Source organism: Lissotriton helveticus, chromosome 6, assembly GCF_964261635.1.
Source record: "Lissotriton helveticus chromosome 6, aLisHel1.1, whole genome shotgun sequence".
Taxonomy (NCBI): Eukaryota; Metazoa; Chordata; class Amphibia; order Caudata; family Salamandridae; genus Lissotriton; species Lissotriton helveticus.
Genome location: NC_136067.1, coordinates 1101938536 through 1101958202, shown reverse-complemented (window position 1 = coordinate 1101958202; position 19667 = coordinate 1101938536). Strand labels below are relative to the sequence as shown.

The window sequence follows — 19667 nt, the reverse complement described above, 5'->3', positions numbered from 1 at the left end:
GGCTAGGAGCACGTGGCATGTAATTAGCAACTTGGTTTAAATCTCCTAACATGGAATATCAGGGGACTGGGAGATCCCGTAAAAGGCAGCATATCCATGCCTATCTAGACTGGCACGATATACAAATGGAAGCAGAACGGTATTCTGTTCCTAGTGAACACTGTAGGTAGACGTGCAGTTAGTGTGTAGTGGGTCACACACTGGGGGCAGGAGGAAATGTCCTCCTTTCGGAAAAGAGACCCTCACACCCCCCCAACAGTGGGGTGTCTTGCTTCATCATCGGGTCTGCTCCTAATCAGGTCGGCGCTACAATACCTGATCAGCGCCCTTGACGGGCCTTTTGGCAGAGATCTTTATTTCCTTTGCCGTAAGGTGCTGTGCGTGTGAGGGCCCTAGTGAGTGTAGATGTGGAGAGTGTAGAAGTGAGGTTAAAACAGGAGGAAGTGGTCCACCTAGAACTACTTTAATGATCGTGGCTATTCTCTGGACTAAAAAACGTGAAAAGTTGAGCACCCCTGTTATGAGGTCACAGGGCTGTGCGCGTTTAGGGTCAACATGTTTGTTGCCAATACTTCATTTAGAAGGCAATTCTTAAGGATTAAATCAAGATCTATCCACACTTTTTTGGTAGTGGTACACAATTAATTAATAAAGTGACCACCCTTACAGCACTCTAAAAAGTTGTACCTGCAGATCTATGACGTCAACCTGTAGAGAAATATAAGCGTAGAGGTACATCAAGACATTGTATGAACCAACTTGATATACTCAGTGTTCTAACTAAAATAGTGATAAAAAGGCATGCATTGCACTCTGTGGTAGTGACCATGCATTGCGTTAAGAAATAGCAGACAGAATTAAAAATTATGTTAACAAAGGAGCATTATGTGTGGAATACGGAAGCTCCTCACGTCCAGGGAAATTCACCCAGTCTGGGTCAGAGAGGTGTTACATCGGTGGCCGGCGAGCTCAAACACTGAATAGTTCAGTGTCCTTGATAGGCGGGAGAGACAAAGAGATTGTCAAATTCCAGAAAGTAATTGTCACTGTAAGGAGCTCTCGTGTACAAGGCCGAGTAAATCAATAATCAGGGTTGATGCTATTCAGGTGCGTGTCTCATGTTAACCCAAACACACGCTGGTTAGCGTGATCCCACCACGAATCACGCCATGGCGTCACCCATTAGGTAACCCTGGTGTGTCCACCGGCTAAATCACTCCCGCCCGGTTTGTAGGAACAGTCAGTGTATATAATAACATCACAGCTATATAGTGATCAAAATGTTAGGCACACGGTAAAACACCGGATTATTGTTGAGACACCCGCTGACCCCAAAATCAGCCTCACCCTTCGCCCCGTGAAGGGTTAAGGCTAGGAGTGAGTGACCATGGTAGGTATCTAAGCATGCAACAGAGCCGGTGTGTTACTCGTGGGAACCGCATTAGTCCCCACATAGGGCCCCGGTATAGGTAGTAATCGCGTCTGTCTTTTGTCACAGGGATTTAGAAAACCAATGCTGGTACATACTTAGACATCTGCGCTCAAAGTCAGCAGACCTACCCCAGCTCTGCCGGCCCCGCTGGTACACTGGAAGCCGGGAAGGCTCTCCCGTATATTCACAGGGCCGTTGGCGCAGGGGTGGGAAATTAGGGCTGCATGTCAGCCACGTTCATTCATGCGCCCTGTTTAACTAAGGCGCCATTATGTGGTTGGCTAATGATGTGTATGCTGATCTCTTTACGTGGCCAACCAACCGGGTGCTGTCATCCTGTTTATGTAGGTCGGTACATGTAGGTACGTTAGGTATTGTACACATTAATTTGTAAGGTCGTGTCAGGTGTAGGTTTTATTATAGCTAGGGCATACCAGGTGTGATATCATCGCAAAGTGCTATGTATCTTTATCATGGTTGCAGTGCGTATGTCCTGCGGTCCATGCACTAGGGGGCATGGGGCTTACTGGTGAGACCCTTTAGTTACCCCATGTGCACAACTAGGTCCTCATAGTGTAAGTGTCCAGTGGACTCAATTATAAAATACGCTACAGCAACCAAAATGTGGGGTGGATGTCTCTGTCAGAGACTGACACACTCCTAACCTTCACCTAATGGAATTATTAGCAATGGTGTGCTGTGTCCAGGCTAGAAAACTCATCTCGTGAATGCTGCCAAAGGTATGTCTTCATTGAGACCCTCTCTATCAGATGCCAAACGCAGTACCCATCTCTGTTCGATTCTGAAGAGGGCATCTTTCGTTAGGCCAGGGTGTGCTTCTAGGACACACCATCTGATGGAATCTGGTGGATGGTGTAGGGTGTGGAAATGTGCCCTCATCTTGGTGTTGGTCTTTCGACACCTGAAATTGCTGCGGTGTTCCATGATGCAAATCTTTATGGGTCTGGTGGTCATCCCCATGTAGAGAAGACCGCACGGGCACAACAGCATAAAGATGCAATTAGTGGTGTTACAGTTAGTGTGTTCATTCAGCTGCCACCTGAACCCATTAGCAAATGTGATTTCTTTAGTCATTTTTGTAAATGGACAAACCGTGCATGAGCCACAGGGGGTATGTCCCTTTACAGGTGGCTAATCCCACAAGGATCTTTGGGCTACTGTCAGATGTACCTTGGGTCTGGTATGTATCAGCATGTCTTTGAGGTTGCTTGTTCTTTTAAAAGCAAACCTCGGTAGCGGGAACTGTAAACACCCTGTATTAAGGATCCCCCAATGTTTCTTGATGATGGTTTTCAAATGGTTGGAGTCAGGGGTAAACTTGGTGACACAGTGCCTCTTTCTTCACTTCTCTTGCCTCTTCTGCACTTCTCTTCATTCTGCACATCTCTTGCCTCTTTTTGCACTTCTTTTGCTTCTTTATCCACCTCTCTTGCCTATTTATGCACCTTACTTGCCTCTTTCTGTACCTCTCTTGCCTCTTTCTGTACCTCACTTGCTTCTATCTGTACTTCTTTTTCCTCTTTCTGCAACTCTCTTGCTTCTTTCTGCAACTCTTTTGCCTCTTTCTGCACTTTTCTTACCTCTTTCTGAACTTCTCTTGCTTCTTTCTGCACTTTTCTTGACTTTTTGTACTTCTATTTCCTCTTTCTGTACTTCTCTTGCTTCTTTCTGCACTCCTTTTGCCTCTTTCTGTGCTTCTGTTCCCTCTTCTTGTGCTTCTCTTCCCTCTTTCTGCACTTCTTTCTGTAGTTGTCTTCCTTCTTTCTGTACTTGTCTTCCTTCTTTCTGCACTTCTCTTACCTCTTTCTGCAATTCTCTTACCTCTTTCTGCACTTCTCTTGCCACTTTCTGTACTTCTCTTGCCTCTTTCTGCACTTCTTACCTCTTTCTGCACTTCACTTGCCTATTTGTGTACCTTACTTGCCCCTCTCTGTACCTCTCTTGCCTCTTTCTGCACCTCACTTACCTCTTTCTGCACTTCTTTTGCCTCTCTATGCACTTCTTGTGGCTCTTTCTGCACTTCTCTTGCTTCTTTCTGTACCTCTCTTGCCTCTTTCTGCACCTCTTGCCTCTTTCTGTACCTCTCTTGCCTATTTCTGCGACTTACTTGCTTCTTTCTGTACCACTCATGCCTCTTGCTGCACTTCTCTTACCCCTTTCTGCACATCTCTTGCCTCTTTCTGCACTTCTCTTGCCTCTTTCTGCACTACTCTTGCCTCTATCTGCACTACTCTTGCCTCTTTCTGCACAAGTCTTGCTTTTTTCTGCACATCTCTTGCCCTTTTTGTGAGGATCTCTTGCCTGTTTCTGCATTTCCTTTGCCTCATTCTCCACTTCTCTTGTATTTTTCTGCACTTCTCTTGCCTCTTTCTGCACATTTCTTACTCTTTCTGCACCCCTGTTGCTTCATTCTGCACTTTCCAGGCTTCTTTCTGCATCTGTCTTGCTTCTTTCTGCACCCCTGGTGTCTCTTTCTGCACTCGTCTTCCCTCTTTCTCTAACTTTCTTACCTGTTTATGCATCTCACTTGCTTATTTCTACACCTCTGTTGCTTCGTTCAGCAATGCTCTTGCCTCTTTCTGCAGTTCGCTTGCCTGTTTGTGCACCCCTCTTCCATATTTGTGCAACTCTCTTGCCTCTTTTGACATCTCTCTTCCCTCTTTCTGCTCTTCTCTTGCTTCTTTTTGCACTTCTCTTGGCTCTTTCTGTACTTCTCTTCCTTCTTTTGCACTCCTATTCCCTCTTTCTGCACATCTCTTTCCTCTTTCTGTACCTTACTTGCCTCTTTCTGTACTTCTTTTGCCTCTTTACACTTCTCTTGCTACTTTCTGCACTTCTCTTGGCTCTTTCTCCACCTCCATTTCCTCTTTTTGCACTTCTCTTGCTTCTTTTTACAACTCTCGCTTCTTTCTGTACCTTACTTGCCTCTTTATGTACCCCTCTTGCCTCTTTATGCATCTCACTTGCCTCTTTATGCACTTCATTTGCCTCTTTCTGCACTTCTCTTACCTCTTTCTGCCCTCCTCTTACCTCTTTCTGCCCTCCTCTTACCTCTTTCTGCCCTCCTCTTACCTCTTTCTGAACTTCTCTTGTTTCTTTCTGCATTTCTCTTGGCTCTTTTTGTACTTCTTTTCCCTCTTTCTGTACTTCTCTTGCTTCTTTCTGCACATCTCTTGCCTTTTTCTGCACTTCTCTTCCCTCTTTTTGCGCTTCTCTTCCCTCTTTCTGCACTTCCCTTCCCTCTTTCTGCACTTTCCTTTCCTCTATCTGCACCTCACCTGCCTCTTTCTGTACCTCTCTTGCCTATTTCTGTACCTTGCCTCTTTCTGTACCACTCGTGCCTCTTCCTGCACCTCACTTCCCTCTTTCTGCACTTCTCTTGCCCCTTTCTGCATTTCTCGTGCCTCTTTCTGCACATCTCTTGCCTCTTTCTGCACTTCTCTTGCCTCTTTCTGCACTACTCTTGCCTCTTTCTGCACAAGTCTTGTTTTTTTCTGCACATCTCTTGCCCTTTTTGTGTGGATCTCTTGCCTGTTTCTGCATTTCCTTTGCCTCATTCTTCTCTTCTCTTTCATGTTTCTGCACTTCTCTTGCCTCTTTCTGCACATTTCTTACTCTTTCTGCACCTATCTTGCTTTTGTCTGCACTTCTCTTGCCTCTTTCTGCACACCAGTTGTTTCATTCTGCACTTTCCATGCTTCTTTCTGCATCTGTCTTGGTTCTTTCTGCACCCCTTTTGTCTTTCTGCACTCGTCTTCCCTCTTTCTCTACCGTTCTTGCCTGTTTATGCATCCAACTTGCCTCTTTCTGCATTTTTTATGCTTCTTTGTACACCTCTTTCTGCAGTCCTCTTGCCTGTTTCCGCACCCCTCTTCCCTATTTGTGCAACTCTCTAGCCTCTTTCTACACCTCTTTTCCCTCTTTCTGTACCTCTCTTGCTCGTTCTGTATCTCTGTTGCTTCTTTCTGCACTTCTCTTGACTCTTTCTGCACCCTTCGTCCCTCTTTCAGCACCTCTGTTTCTTCTTTCTGCACTTCTCTTCCTTCTTTCTGCACCCTCCTGCCTTTTTTTACCCCTCTTTTTACCCCTCTTGGCTCTTTCTGCACCTCTCCTACCTATTTCTGCATGCCTCTTGCCTCTTTTTGCACCTCTGTTGGTTCTTTCTACACTCTCTTGCCTCTTTTTGTACTTCTCTTCCTTCTTTCTGCACTTCTCTTGCCTCTTTTTGCACTTCTCTTGCACCTTTCTGCACCTCTCTTGCCTATTTCTGCACCTTACTTGGCTCTTTCAGTTCCTCTCTGGCCTCTTTCTGCACTTCACTTGCCTCTTTCTGCACCCCTGTTGTCTCTTTCTGCACTCGTCTTTCCTCTTTCTATACTTTTCTTGCCTGTTTATGCATCTCACTTAACTCTTTCTGCACTTTTCTTGCTTCTTTCTACACCTCTGTTGCTTCTTTCAGCAATTCTCTTGCCTATGTTTGCACTTCTCTTGTTTCTTTTTGCACTTCTCTTGGCTCTTTCTGTATTTCTCTTCCCTCTTTCTGCACTTCTGTTTCCTGTTTCTGTACCTCACTTGCCTCTTTCTGTACTTTTTTGCCTCTTCCTGTACTCCTTTTGCCTCTTTCTGTACTACTCTTGCCTCTTTCTGCACTTCTCTTACCTCTTTCTTCACAAGTCTTGATATGTTCTGTAATTCTCTTGCCTTTTGTGCAGATCTCTTGCCTGTTTCTGCATTTGTTTGCCTCATTCTCCACTTCTCTTGCATGTTTCTCCACTTCTCTTGCCTCTTTCTGCACATTGCTTACTCTTTCTGCACCTCTTTTGCTTTTTTCTGCACTTCTCTTGCCTCTTTCTGCATATCTGTTGCTTCATTCTGCACTTTCCATGCTTCATTCTGCATCTGTCTTGGTTCTTTCTGCACCTCTGGTGTCTCTGCACTCGTCTTTCCTCTTTCTCTACCTTTCTTGCCTGTTTATGCATCTCACTTGCCTGTTTCTGCACCCCTCTTCCCTATTTGTGCAACTCTCTAGCCTCTTTCTACACCCCCCTTCCTTCTTTCTGCACCTCTCTAGCTCTTTCTGTACCTCTGTTGCTTCTTTCTGCACTTCTCTTGACTCTTTCTGCACCCTTCACGCCTCTATCAGCACCTCGGTTGCTTCTTTCTGCAGTTTCCTTCCTTCTTTCTGCACCCCTTCTGCCACTTTCTGTATCCCTCTTTCCTCTTTCTGCACCTCTCCTACCTATTTCTGCAACCCTCTTGCCTCTTGTTGCTCCTCTGTTGGTGCTTTCTGCACTTCTCTTGCTTCTTTCCGTCACCTCTTTTGCAAATTTCTGCATTCCTCATGCATCTTTCTGCACCCCTCTTCCCTATTTCTTCACACCATTTTTTCTGTGCTTTTCTTACTTGTTTCTGCACTGCTCATGCTTCTTTTCACTCCTCTTGTGCAAATTTCTGTATCCCTCTTAGCTCCTATTACACCCCTGTTCCCTCTTTCTGTACCTTTCTTGCCTGTTTGTGCACCTATCTTACCTCTTTCGGCACCTCTGTTGCTTCTTTCTGCACTTCTCTTGCCTCTTTCTGTACCCCTTTTGCCTCTTTGTGTACCTCTCTTGACTTTTTCTGCAATTCTCTTGCCTCTTTTTGCACCTCTGTTGGGTCTTTCTGTACTGCTCTTGCTTCTTTTTGCACCTGTGTTGCAAATTTATGCATCCCTCTTGCCTTTTTCTCTACCCCTCTTTCCGCACTTCTCTTGCCTCTGTCTGCACACCTGCTCCCTCTTTCTGTACCCCTTTTACCTGTGTCTGCAACTCTCTTGCCTCTTTCTGCAGTTCTCTTGCCTCTTTCTGCATATTTCTTATTCTTTCTGTTCTTCTCTTGTTTTTTGCACTTCTCTTGCCCCCTTCTGTACTTTTCTTGCTCTTTCTGCATCTCACTTGCCTCTTTCTGCACTTCTCTTGTTTCTTTCTGCACCCTTCTTCCCTTTTCTGCACATCTCTTGCCTCTTTCTGCACGTCTTGCCTCTTTCTGCGCATCTTTTGGTTCTTTCTGCACTGCTCTTGCCTCTTTCTGCACCCATTTTATTTCAATGTACACCTCTTTTGCTTTCTGCACTTCTCTCTCCTCGTTCTGCACCCCTCTTGACTTTCTGCACCTCTGTTGCTTCTTTCTGCACTTATATTGCATCTTTCTGCAACTTTCTTGCTTCTTTCTGCACCCCTGTTGTCTCTTTCTGCGCTGATCTTCCCTCTTTCTGCACCTCTCTTGCTTCTTTCTGCACTTCTCTTGCCTCTTTCTGCACCTCTCTTGCTTGTTTCTGCACCCTTCTTCCTCTTTCGTCACATCTCTTGCCTCTTTCTGCACGGCTCTTGCCTCATTCTGCACATCTATTGGTTCTTTCTGCACTTTTCTCCCCTCTTTCTGTACCCCTCTTGACTCTTTTTGTGCCTCTGTTGGTTCTTTCTGCACTTCCCATGCTTCTTTCTATACCTCCCCTGCTTCTTTCAGCAATTCTCATGCCTCTTTCTGTACTTCTCTTGCTTGTTTCCGCACCTCTGCTGCCTCTTTCTGCACCTCTCTTGTCTCTTTTGGCACCTCTGTTGCTTTTTTTTGTACTTCTCTTGCCTCTTTCTGCACCCTTCACACCTCTTTCAGCACCTCTGTTACTTCTTTCTGTACTAATCTTCCTTCTTTCTGCACTCCTCCTGCCTCTTTCTGTAACTCTCTTGTCTCTTTGTGCACCCTCCTACCTTTTTCTGCACACCTCTTACCTCTTTTTGCACCTCTGTTGGTTCATTCTGCACTGCTATTGCTTCTTTCTGTACCTTTCTTGCCTCTTTCAGCACCTCTGTTGCTTCTTTCTGCACTTCTCTTGCCTCTTTCTGCACCTCTGACTTAGAGGTAGTTTTAACCCCCCTGCCCTATTATGTACAAGGGCCTTAAGGGGAGTTCATGCCAATCACAGGGGTACCCCAACCCATAGTGTACCCTAGTGTATGTAGATGTTTTCACTGTATTCTAAGTGTCTTTCAGCATAGCACTGGCCTCTTTCTGCACCTCTGTTGCCTCTTTCTGCATTTCTCTTGCTTCTTTCTGCGCTTGTCTTCCTCTTTCTGCACGTCCTACCTCTGTAGGAATAGTTTGAAATTAGCATTAAAAAATCTAAATTCACAGAACAAACCCATCGTTTTCTGGGACGTTATAGTTAGAAATCATCATTTAAAAACCTTTGAAATTCACTGAAAAAAATATGGGTTTCAGGGACGTTATAGTTAAAAATTAGCATTTAAAAAAACTTAGAAATTCACTGAAGAAACCACAGGTTTCAGGGACGTTATAGTTAGTTAGATATTTCTCTCGTACAAAACCAGAGAAATTCAGCCGTTATAGTTAGTTCAGCTAACTATCACTCGCACCCCCACAATGCACTGCTGATGACGTCACATATTACATCATTCATGACATGGTCAGTGACATCACTGATGACATCACTGATGCCATCTCAAATGACATCACTGATGACATCACTAACGACATCCTCCATGTGATAATCTGATGCACCTCCTCATACCCTAATATAACCTTTGATACTGTAGGAAGGTAGGATCTGCTTCCTATGGTTACGCCCACTTTTTGCTGATGTCTCACTGTTTTTGCACTAGTCTGACTGGGATCCTGCTATCCAGTACCCCAGTCTATCTGCTTTCTCCTTTAAAATTGCAATGTATGTACTTTAGGTACACTCCAGATTGGATACTGGGATACCCTCGTAAGTCCCTAGTATATGGTACACCATGTACCCAGGGCATAGGTACCCCCAGAGGCCTCCCATGGGCTGAAGCATTTATTATGCCACCCATGAGAGGCCATTCAAAATGACACAACAGGTCTGCTACAGCAGCCTGTGTAAGCTGGTGCTTGCGCCACTTACTTAGATATAGGTTCACTATATCTATCTAAATCACTTCACTTGAACACCCATCAGGCACCCATATGGCAAGCCTTATCAATCCGGACGGCAGGGTGCTGGGTTTACGCGAGAGAGTGCTCCTACATGAGTAGGGCCCTCTGCATCCTTCAGAGACCATTCCCCGGGGTTGTCTGTGATGCAGCCAGACATATAGGTTGAGTTTCATTATAACCTTGCGGTAAATGCTAACTTTAAAACGGCTGCTTAGAAACATGTTGTGTTTGGTGTCAAACACCTTGGAATCATACCTCCACACCAGTAATTGGTATGGAGGTACGAATCCTCCCTTCTGAAACCACTACTGTGGGTCACCAGTCTACCCGGTACCAGCTTTCTCGACCCAGGCAGCACAAAATGGAACCTGCCAGCCACAGACACAAATCTGCTCTCCTGCTGCTGAGCCAAGCACAAGCAGAGGAAGGCATGACAATAGGCATCCTGTCACAGGGAGGTGTAACCACCTCCCAGATAGGGTTTAGTGTATTGGGGCTGGGTGGGTGCACTCTGAGAGTGCCAGAAAGTCTGCACTGGGGGCACATTTGGTGTCTCTGGGCATATTCCAGCTTAATCAAGTTCTGGGAGCCATTGGCTTCTGCTCTGGCACGAAACTGGACAAAGGACATGGGTGTAGCCACCCCCCTGTCCAGCCCCTCCCCTAGGAGGGTCCTTAGAATCTTTCTAACCCCTTCCCATGGGTATAAAGTAGGTTACCTGACTACAGGACTTTAGATTTTACCTGGACAAGATTCTACTAAGAAGAAACCAAGCACTTCAACTGCCTGCACGCCGTTGCACGACTGAAGAATCTCCCTTGGAGTAAAGAAGTCACTCCCCTGCAGTAGCAGGCATCTAAGTGCATCTGACCGGCTTGCATCTCCAGAGCTCCTGAGGACTCCAAAGATTTCAGCAACACAGGGGGTGGGTTTCTGAATGTCCCTGTGGTTGTTCTGACCTTTAAGCGATTCTGAGACTAGTTATCTCTTGTGGGGACCTTGTGACCCGAACCCCTGTGCACAGCGTACATTTGCAAGTGCATATGCTTGTTGGCGATTCCCGAGCTTGTGCATTGGATTCTGTGTAGTCCTGACCCCGAGCAGTATTTGCACTGAAGAAATCCAGGCTCCTCGCACAGAGTTTTCCGTGGGCTGGTGCTCTGTAAATTCGCGTTAGGTCTCCTCGTGATCCCTGGTTCGTTGGCCTGTGCGTCCTGGTGAGGGTCATCTTGTTTGTTCTTGGGCTTACCTGGTTGCTCAAGATGTGCCCTGACTCCCCATTGCTTGGAGAGACTCCTGTACCTTGCTGGTCCACACCGTAACCTGTTTGCTCTGCCTGCATGGGTTGCATTTGCCAAGGCTTGTTGGTGCCCCAGCCGGACACCTACCCCATAGCACTCGACATCCTTCATGGGACAGCTCACCTCCAAATCCTGGTCGTCCTCTGTCTCCTGGTCCCCGTGGCTGCAGAGTCAAGCATCCCTTCTTCGCACCTGAAGCACCCGACATCAGTGGGCATTCGACTACCGAGCCCCTGGTCAGCTGACATGACCTAGACTCTGTCCCCTCTGCTTGCAGGTTCCTCTCACCTAGAATCCAGGCTTGGATTTCACCAGACACTCTTCGCCTTCCTCGCAGATGTACTTTCCTCTCCATTGAAAACGACAAAGGTTTCCGACACCTCTTGACCCTTATGCACCCTGCTCCTCTGGGATAGGTAACACGGGTACTTCGGTTCTCACTGGTGGGTTGGCTCTAGAACCTCCTATGTTTGAAAGGGTTTGCTTGAAGTCATCGTAGAAGTGTCCTAAACTATTACTTTGCAACCAAAACTTTCCCATAGAGTTGTACGGAGCACACAGTCGTGTTTCCTCACAGCACCCGTCCTCCATGGGCTCCCTGTGTCACTGCCTTGGGTAGTTCCTTGGGGTCCCAGCGATTCTACGTGCTCTAGGCACTGTGTCTAGTCAAGTCATGATTGTTATACCATTTTTTAGGTCTCGCATAGGCAGCGCTTACCATTAGTTGAACTTAGTCATTACTCTTGTTAGCTGGATTTCAATTGGCTATTGATGCGATACTCACTTCCGGTTAAGACCGGAAGCAGCAGCGCCTAACTACTGTGTTCGTCCGCGCTCTTCCGCGCTCTAAGCGCAATTCCACATCGTCCGCTTTTTGGTGTGCACTATTTTCTTTTAGGAGGACGGCCACGCGCGCATCACTTTCGATGCTGGCAGGATACTTGCGACTTCTCGCAGAGCACCATGCCAGACTCTCGCAGCTTCCGTTTCCCACTCGTTAATCTCAGCAACTGCATGGCGTCTTCAAACGCCATGGAAATGCTGCCGCAAATGCTGCCGCTTTCGCCTCTATGGCATGGCTGACAGCAGTGGGCGGGCCTGATGTGCTAGCGTCACTTGGAAGATGGTGACTGCATGCCGTCTACAAACGCCATGGAAATTCTGCCGCTCTAACCACTTTCGCCTCTATGGAATGGCTGACAGCAGTGGACGGGCCTGAGGAGCTAGCGTCACTTGGAAGATGGTGACGTCCTTTGTTGTGGTGCGGACAGGAGCAGTGCGGTGTTTGCTGAAGGCTGCGTGGGGAACCAAGCGTCAGGTAATTGGCAGTAATATGTTTGCATGACCAGTAGCGACCACAGCTGATGCTTTCTGAAAGTCGGCCCATGAGCAGCTCAAAGGGATTGACCTGGTCTGTCTACTGTAAGGCACCCGGAATGTGCGCATTCCAGCCCCTGCAACCCTCCTTAATGCTGCGGCTCTACGCTGCTACGTCTCCATTGAGGCGATTTCAGGCGTGAGACAGGCAAAATAATACATTTTGGAGCATCTCGCCTGCACTGGGTCTATTAAAGTGTATGCATTTGCCAAAATCCTAAGACCCCCTGCGCAGGAATGCCGGGGCTCGGGCCAGGTTCCAAGGACTCGCTGCCAGTACCCCCACAGCCACCAATTTAACTCTGCTAAGGAAGGGTTGTCAACATCCGACAGCTACCTATTACCAGACTGCCCAGGCGGTTTCAAAAGTTGTGCCCGTATCCCATGACCAGCGGCTCGGGATGCTGGCAGCATTGTAAGGGCACGTCATCACTTCTCAGCTTCCCTGGGCTGGCCAGCTCCTGTCTGGGTTCTCTCCCTCCCTCACTCCACTGCCACGCTCACTCTGTGCCAGGTGTATATAACCCAACACTAGTATTTACAAGTCACACTACTGTCGCTGTCCCTTCACACTGCTCATGTTCTTACTCTGCCCCTCTTTCGCTGCTCTACCAGCTGCTCCTCTGGCCCACTCTTACCTTGTCTCACACAGCTCCCTTTCACTCTAATTCTACTGTCTCTAATTTTAGACTGCTGCTGTCTGCTACCGAGGCAGTTCCTGCTGTTTGCCAAATGCTTTCTCAGTCTGCTGCTCCTGTGTGGCAGGTCCCACCCGCTCTACTCCTCCTACCCCCTCCCCCCCTTTGTCCTGTTCTTGCTGTCTCCTCTGTCCCTTGCTCTTGTGGACTCAATTTTTTCTCAGTGATCTCATTGGCTATAAAGGCTCCACTTCAAATGTATGATCATGTTTTACTTTTGGAATGTGCTGCTTTAATCGAAATGTATCCTAAATGCTCCCTTTCAGGTCATTCCTGTACTTACTGTATGCTGAGCAATGTTTCAATAAAAATTGTTTGCAAACAAAAACATTTTCTCACACAGTGCTCCTGATACGTCTCCTGCCCCTCGCACCTCTGCACCTGCTGCTCCCAGTCCCCTCACACACATCATCTGTCTAAGGAAGGGTTGTCAACATCCGATAGCTACCTATTACCAGACTCCTAACGCTCCTGCACCTGCCCTGTTACAATTTTCCGCCCCACAATGGTGAACAAGATGAGCTAGAAATCGCTACAATACCATGCTTTGGTAACATCTGGTATTTCTGTTTCTATTGCTACAACGCTGCTCACCTGTGACAGACAGAAAGGGCTATGCAACAATATGATTGATTTTCACAGACTGAATCACTTGATTCTTGTAAACAGCGAAAGAACACCTTGGTTGCTCATTACTGCATTTTAGATTTGCTCCAGAGGTACTAGATATATCATATATAATATTGTTTCATTATTTAATGGCATTCGTAAAATCGTGTTATGGTATACGCCTTATTTTTTGCAATAAGCAACAGAGAGCTGAGAAATGAGCATAATTTCAATGTTGCAATCCAATATTTATACAAATGGATTGTTTTGCTGTGTCTGACTACATTTTATTTTTAAAAATGTCTAGGAAATTTAGAAAACACGCGTGTTTTGATTGTGCACAGATGCTCATGCATACACGAGTACAATAAATATTTGTTTGCCAGTATTCTACTTTCCTAACTGCTAACTGTCAATGCAATAGGTCTCTCATTTGCGAAATTTTAAGCTATTGGCATTGTAAATGACAATGCCTTTTATTAATCTATTTTCAAAACCAACACATAAATAAAAAGTTTGGCCTTTACAATACCAGTAGCTCCAAGTCTCGCAAATGCGAGACCTTTTGCATTGCAAATGCTTGTTTAGTATATGGTTCTGTCTCCCCCTGGAGGCCGGTGTGTATTGCGCTACTTGCGAGTGTTCTATTGATTTAGTATTGTGTGCTTTATGTTCAAATCTCATGTAGAGGTTAGTAGAGAGTGTTATATTAATAAATACATATTTATATATAACTACTGTGTGGTTCTCCTTTCATTTAGTCATCCAGGTGGTGGTATTCTGGTGAAACAAGCTGCTTTATATTCGTTCAGGATTAAGCCTTAAGGCTGCTCTCCATTATATTGGGCTTATTCTGAAACAAACAATTATCAGTTGTTTCTTACCACATGAGATACAATGCACACAGTTAAGATCACTGTATTCCCTATACTCTAGAGCAAGGGTACTCGCAAACATTTTCCCAGGGACCACAACATTTGGTTTGTGATGTGACCAACCAAGACCGCCCTCCTCGCTGCCACAGACGACATCTGTGCCCTGCTCAACTGAGGCGAAACTGCAGCCCTCATCCTCCTGGACCTCTCAGCCGCCTTTGAAACTGTCTCTCACAGTACCCTACGCACATGACTTCACAGCACCAGCATCCTGACACAGCCTTGGAATGGATCTGCTCCTTCCTCACTCGCCGAACACATAGAGTCAGACGACCTCCGTTCCTCTCTGAAACCCATAGAGATCAGCTGCGGAGTATCTAAAGGCTTCTCCCTGATTCCCCCCATGCTTTTCAACATCTACAAGGCCCTACTTGCAGCCATCGTCAGATACCATGGAGACAACATAGTCTTCTACACCGACGACACCCAGCTGATTCTCTCCCCCACCAATGAATCCTTAGTCGCAAGAACAACTTTTACGACTGGATGAAGGCTGTCGCCGCCTGGATGATGAACAATTGCCTCAAGCTCAAATCAGAAAATACATAGGTCCCTCATCATGGGCTCTACCCCATCTGCCTAGGACAACTCCTGGTGGTCTGCAGCACTTGGAACCTTCCCCACAGTCACATACCAAGCGCAGAGCCTCAGCATCATCCTGGACTCCTCGCTCACCATGAGCTGCCAGATCTCCTCATCCTGCTTCCATACACTACGCCTGCTCTGAAAGATCTTCATATGGATCCCAACCGCACTTGTCAGCAGCAGAATTGACTATGGCAATTCACTCCACACCGGCATCACCCAGAAACTCCTCATGAAACTGCAGAACATCCAGAACACCTCAGCCAGACTCATCCACAACATCACCCGCTGCAGCCACATCACCAGCCACCTCAGAGATCTCCGGTGGCTCCCAGTCAACAAAAGAATCACCTTGAAGCTCAACACACATGCCTACAAAGCCCTACACGATGCTTGATCTGCGTACCTCAACCACCGCCTCGCATTCCACTTACCCACCAGAGACCTCCGCTCTGCCCAAATGGCCCTTCTACCATCCCAGGTATTGCAAGATCACAGCCGGAGGAAGATCTTTCTACTACCTCCCAGCAAGACCTAGAACACCCTGCCATCCCACCTGAGGCAATCACCGTCACTGCCTCAATTCATGAAGGACCTCAAGACCTGGTTGTTCGACTGAACCAAAGCACCTTCGACGAACCAGCAGCTCTCATGCCCCTTCCTCATCCTCCCCCAGTGCCTTGAGACCCTCACGGGTGAGTAGTCACACTTTTTAAATCATTGAGCGATTGATTGACCAAGGGTCGCATTGATGCTAGCACGGTGGCGCTCATGAAGGTGGCATTTGGAGGGGGGTGTTGTGGCAGTATGGTGGGTGTAGGGGAAGTGACACATATGCATCTAGTGACTGGATTGCACAATGTGAAACCAGAAAATCTGGGATTAAATCCAGGTTTCCCCAGTTTATCAAATTGTGTGATCCTAGGAAATTGTTTTATTTCACTTTCCTTCCTTTTTCTTCATTATCATATATAAGAGAACATCTAAATGCATGACTTCAAGATCTGCTTGTTTTGATTCTTGAAGAGACCTAATAATATTTTTACACATTTGCTGCAAGATGTCTTTAAAAATGAAGGTGCTCCTGATAAGCAGTGCAGGAGAACCTAGTTGCTTCCTTTCTTAACTTCAATTAACATTTAAATAAACGCTTGCCTGTTTAATCTAACATCTTTTTAATCATATTGCTGAGTCAAGTAAACAGTAGCCCAGTGCTGCTGTTGACCAGGGGGCAGGTAAAGGTCAGGAGAGCCACATGCGCCCCTAAGGCCGCACTTGGAGTATCACTGCTCTAGAGCAAAAACTGACATAACTGCTTATTTTTAATTTGCATTTCAGTTCAATTAAAGTGTTTTGTTCACTCAGGTTTTAGCCTTTATTTTACATGAATGCCAGACGCATATAGTATAATGAATGGATCACAGGAAGTTCCTTTTGATGAGTCATTAAATTGTTAACAATTTTAATTCTAATCTACTGCAATATACTCTAATATCAAGGTCTTCAATAATATTTAAATATATTTCACTACAATGTTCAACGTGTATGGTAATTTATATATTATAACGTAAGATGAATGGAACAAAGGTGGGCACTTTTGATGAGCCATTAACGTGTTAAACATTTTCAACTCTAATTTATTCCAATGTAGTCTAACATCAAGTTTTACAATAATCTCTAAATGCATTTCACCACAGTGTTCATTGTGTAAGGTAATAAAGAAACACATTTGTAGATTCAAAATACATGCTGAAAAAAAATTAAAATGCCTATATTTGCAGAAAAACACCTGCGAGCAAGTCACTGTATCCAACCTGAGCTCAGTCCTTCTCAGCTTACCTTTAAAGATCTTGTATGGGATGCCGAAACAAATGTGGTAAGTACAGTTCAATGGATATAGTTTCTCAGACGTTTTAACATGCTTTATTTTTTTAATTTATTTTAAATTCCAAATATATTTAATAATAGATGGGGAGCACTGAACATGGAACACACACAGTACTTTTGAAAGGAAATAATTGAGATAGAGCTTTTGAGTTCTGCAAGTTAGGTACCCACTTTTCAATCGGCAGCAATCTGTGGGGATTTTATCCATGTATGGAGAAAGGCAAACCCATTGTATGTTCCTTGAGGTGAATCTTAAAAAGTTGAAACATAATTCACAGTATAATCCTTATCTTGAACCAACCCACTTAGTTCACTATATAGGAAGTGACTGTTGAAGGGTCAATGGCAATGTGAACAGGGATGGGCTGCAGCTAATTCAATGAAGCGCAGCCATCTATGAGCCTGTAACTATCTGAAATCGAAAATATGAAGCTACACTACCACATTGCCACTCAAATTAGTCTTTTTCCATCAACTTAGAGTTAGATCAATATGGACTATATAGACTGCAACCCTACAGGTATCGAGTAACGGTCTGCATATTCTGGATGAAGAAACAACTGGTCTACTGGTACTGCTCTGGCCTGTGACAGCATTATAGTATAGTCAGATATGGTACACTGCTTTACACTCATTTGGAGTTTAGTAGGACTCCATGGAACTATTTAGCATGTCTGAATTAAATTGTCTCACTGTTAACCTGATAGTTGCTGCCAGAACAGGGAGTAAATATTCCATTGTATGCAGACGAGGACCTACTGTATTTGAGACCTGCTTGTGGAGCCATTCTCTTATAAACTGGAAAGCATGGCCTAGTTTTTATTGAAAGTGGGATTTAAAAAACACGAATACTTTTCTTGTACTCCAGAGATACTACTTCCTGGCTTCCATTACGGGATGGACCATCACTCAATCAGTCAATCATAGGTTTGATAAGCGCTGCTACTCACCAGATTGGGTCTCAAGGCACTTTTTGAGTCGGGGGAGCGCAGGTCCAGGATGTTCAAGGCGATCTGTTGAAGAACCAGGTCTTGAGGTCCGTCGTGAACTTGGAGAGTTTTGGCGTTTGTCTGAGGTGGAGCAGGAGGGTGTTCCATGCCTTCGCCGCCAGGAGGGAGAAGGAATGACCTCCTGTTCTGGTCTTCTTGATGCGAGGCACCATAAAAAGGTAGAGCTGGGCTGAAAGGAGGGATCTTTGGGGTGCGTAGAATGTGAGGCGGTAGTTCAAGTATGCAGGTCCGGTGTTGTTGAGGTCTTTGCGGGCATGGGTGAGAAGCTTGAAGATGATTCTCTACTCAATGGGGAGTCGGTGTAGTGTACGCAGGTGTTTGGTGATGTGGTAGGTTGAGGACTAGTCTGGCGGAGGTGTTCTGGAGTTTACGGTTAAGGTTCTTGTTGGTTATAGAGAATTGTGAATAGAGACTGTTGCTGGAGTTGAGTCTGCTGCTGATAAGGGCATGGGGACGTTCTTTCTGTGTTAGAAGGAGATCCATTTGAAGGTCTTTCATAGGAGTCGGAGGGTGTGGAAACAGGAGGATACAGTTGATTTGGCGGTCCATTTTGAGTTCAAAGTCCAGGATGATTCTGAGGTTGCGTGCGTGGTCTGTTGGGGTGGGCAGGTTCCAGAGGGCGGGGGGCCACCATGTGTTGTTCCAGGTGTCGGCCCATGATGAGTACCTTGTTTTGCCGGTGTTGAGTTGTAAGCAGCTGCTCTCTTTATCTATTTGGCAGCTGCTTCCATTCCTTCTTGAAAGTTATATTTGGATATGTTGGGTTTGTCGGCTAGGGAGAGGATGAGTTGGGTGTCGTCTGCATAGGATACAATGTTGAATACGAGGGAACTGACTATGGGGGCTTGCGGGGTCATGTAGAAGTTAAACAGGGTGGGGCTAATGGAGGATCCTTGGGGAACTCCACAGGTGATCGGTGTCTAAATATCAGCGACTTGGTGGCTTCATAGAGAATTACTATTTAAAGGAGTTGTTGAATATTGTTGTAAAGTGGTGCATCTCTGATTTAGTGTTTCATTTGGTGGCCCCTAGTAATAGGGGAGTGCTCTTGGACAGGGGGCACGTTTGGAGATTTGCACACAAGAACTCAATTTAGCATTTATACAATTTCAATTGGCAATTGTATTGGATCGGTGCCTTACTGGTTGCTCTTTTTGGTCCACTGTCCATTTTTGTGTGTTTTGATCTGTTATTCAGCTCCAAGATACCTTTGGGTAAACATGCACTTTTCAAATATACATGTTATGTAGTGTTATGTCAGGAGCAGGTCTCTTTCTGTGCGGGCTCCACTTGCTATATGCAGCCTCATTCTTTTCCTCGAGCTACAACCCAAACCTATTGGCAACATACGTATTACAGTCCCTCCTGGCATATGGGATTGGTGAGGTACTTGAAAAATCAGGTGCAGACTCATCCGTGTAAATGCCTCCACCATGGTGGTTACAGTCTCAGCGCTACTTTAGCAGCAAGGTTACTAGTGGGGCCCCCTGGCATATGTGGTCACTGCAGTGCAGCGATAAGTGTTTACCAAAATGGCACTTAACACATGGCTTGGTCTACTGAGGCCCTCTCCTGCAATACAGGGGTCACCAAACCTACAGTGCACACAGGCAATGGCCCGATTGGCCAACAGCCATTCCCTCACACCTAGCTGAGGGAGTCCTCTTGACCGGGCTCCCCACAGGACCTCACTCCTTCCATTGCTCTCCTCTTCCTCACAAGGCACTCTGGTCTTGGCAAGCAGGCAGGCGCTGGTGCTCCAGGGCAGATGGTGTTGGTTTTCTTGGGTGATGTGTAGTTCACCTAGCAGGCCTTTCCCCCCATGTCCTAGTAACAGGTAGAAGTCTTGTGGA

At 45.9% G+C, this 19667-nt stretch overlaps 1 protein-coding gene across 1 annotated transcript in view; it reads left to right on the top strand.

The window, feature by feature from the left end:
• The window catches only part of NPHP1 (nephrocystin 1), a 695982-nt gene that overhangs the window by 342036 nt on the left and 334279 nt on the right, over positions 1-19667 (top strand). The window contains exon 10 of the mRNA XM_078648761.1: positions 16699-16793. Coding sequence (XP_078504887.1) covers positions 16699-16793 — 95 coding nt within the window. The remainder of the gene's footprint in view (positions 1-16698; positions 16794-19667) is intronic.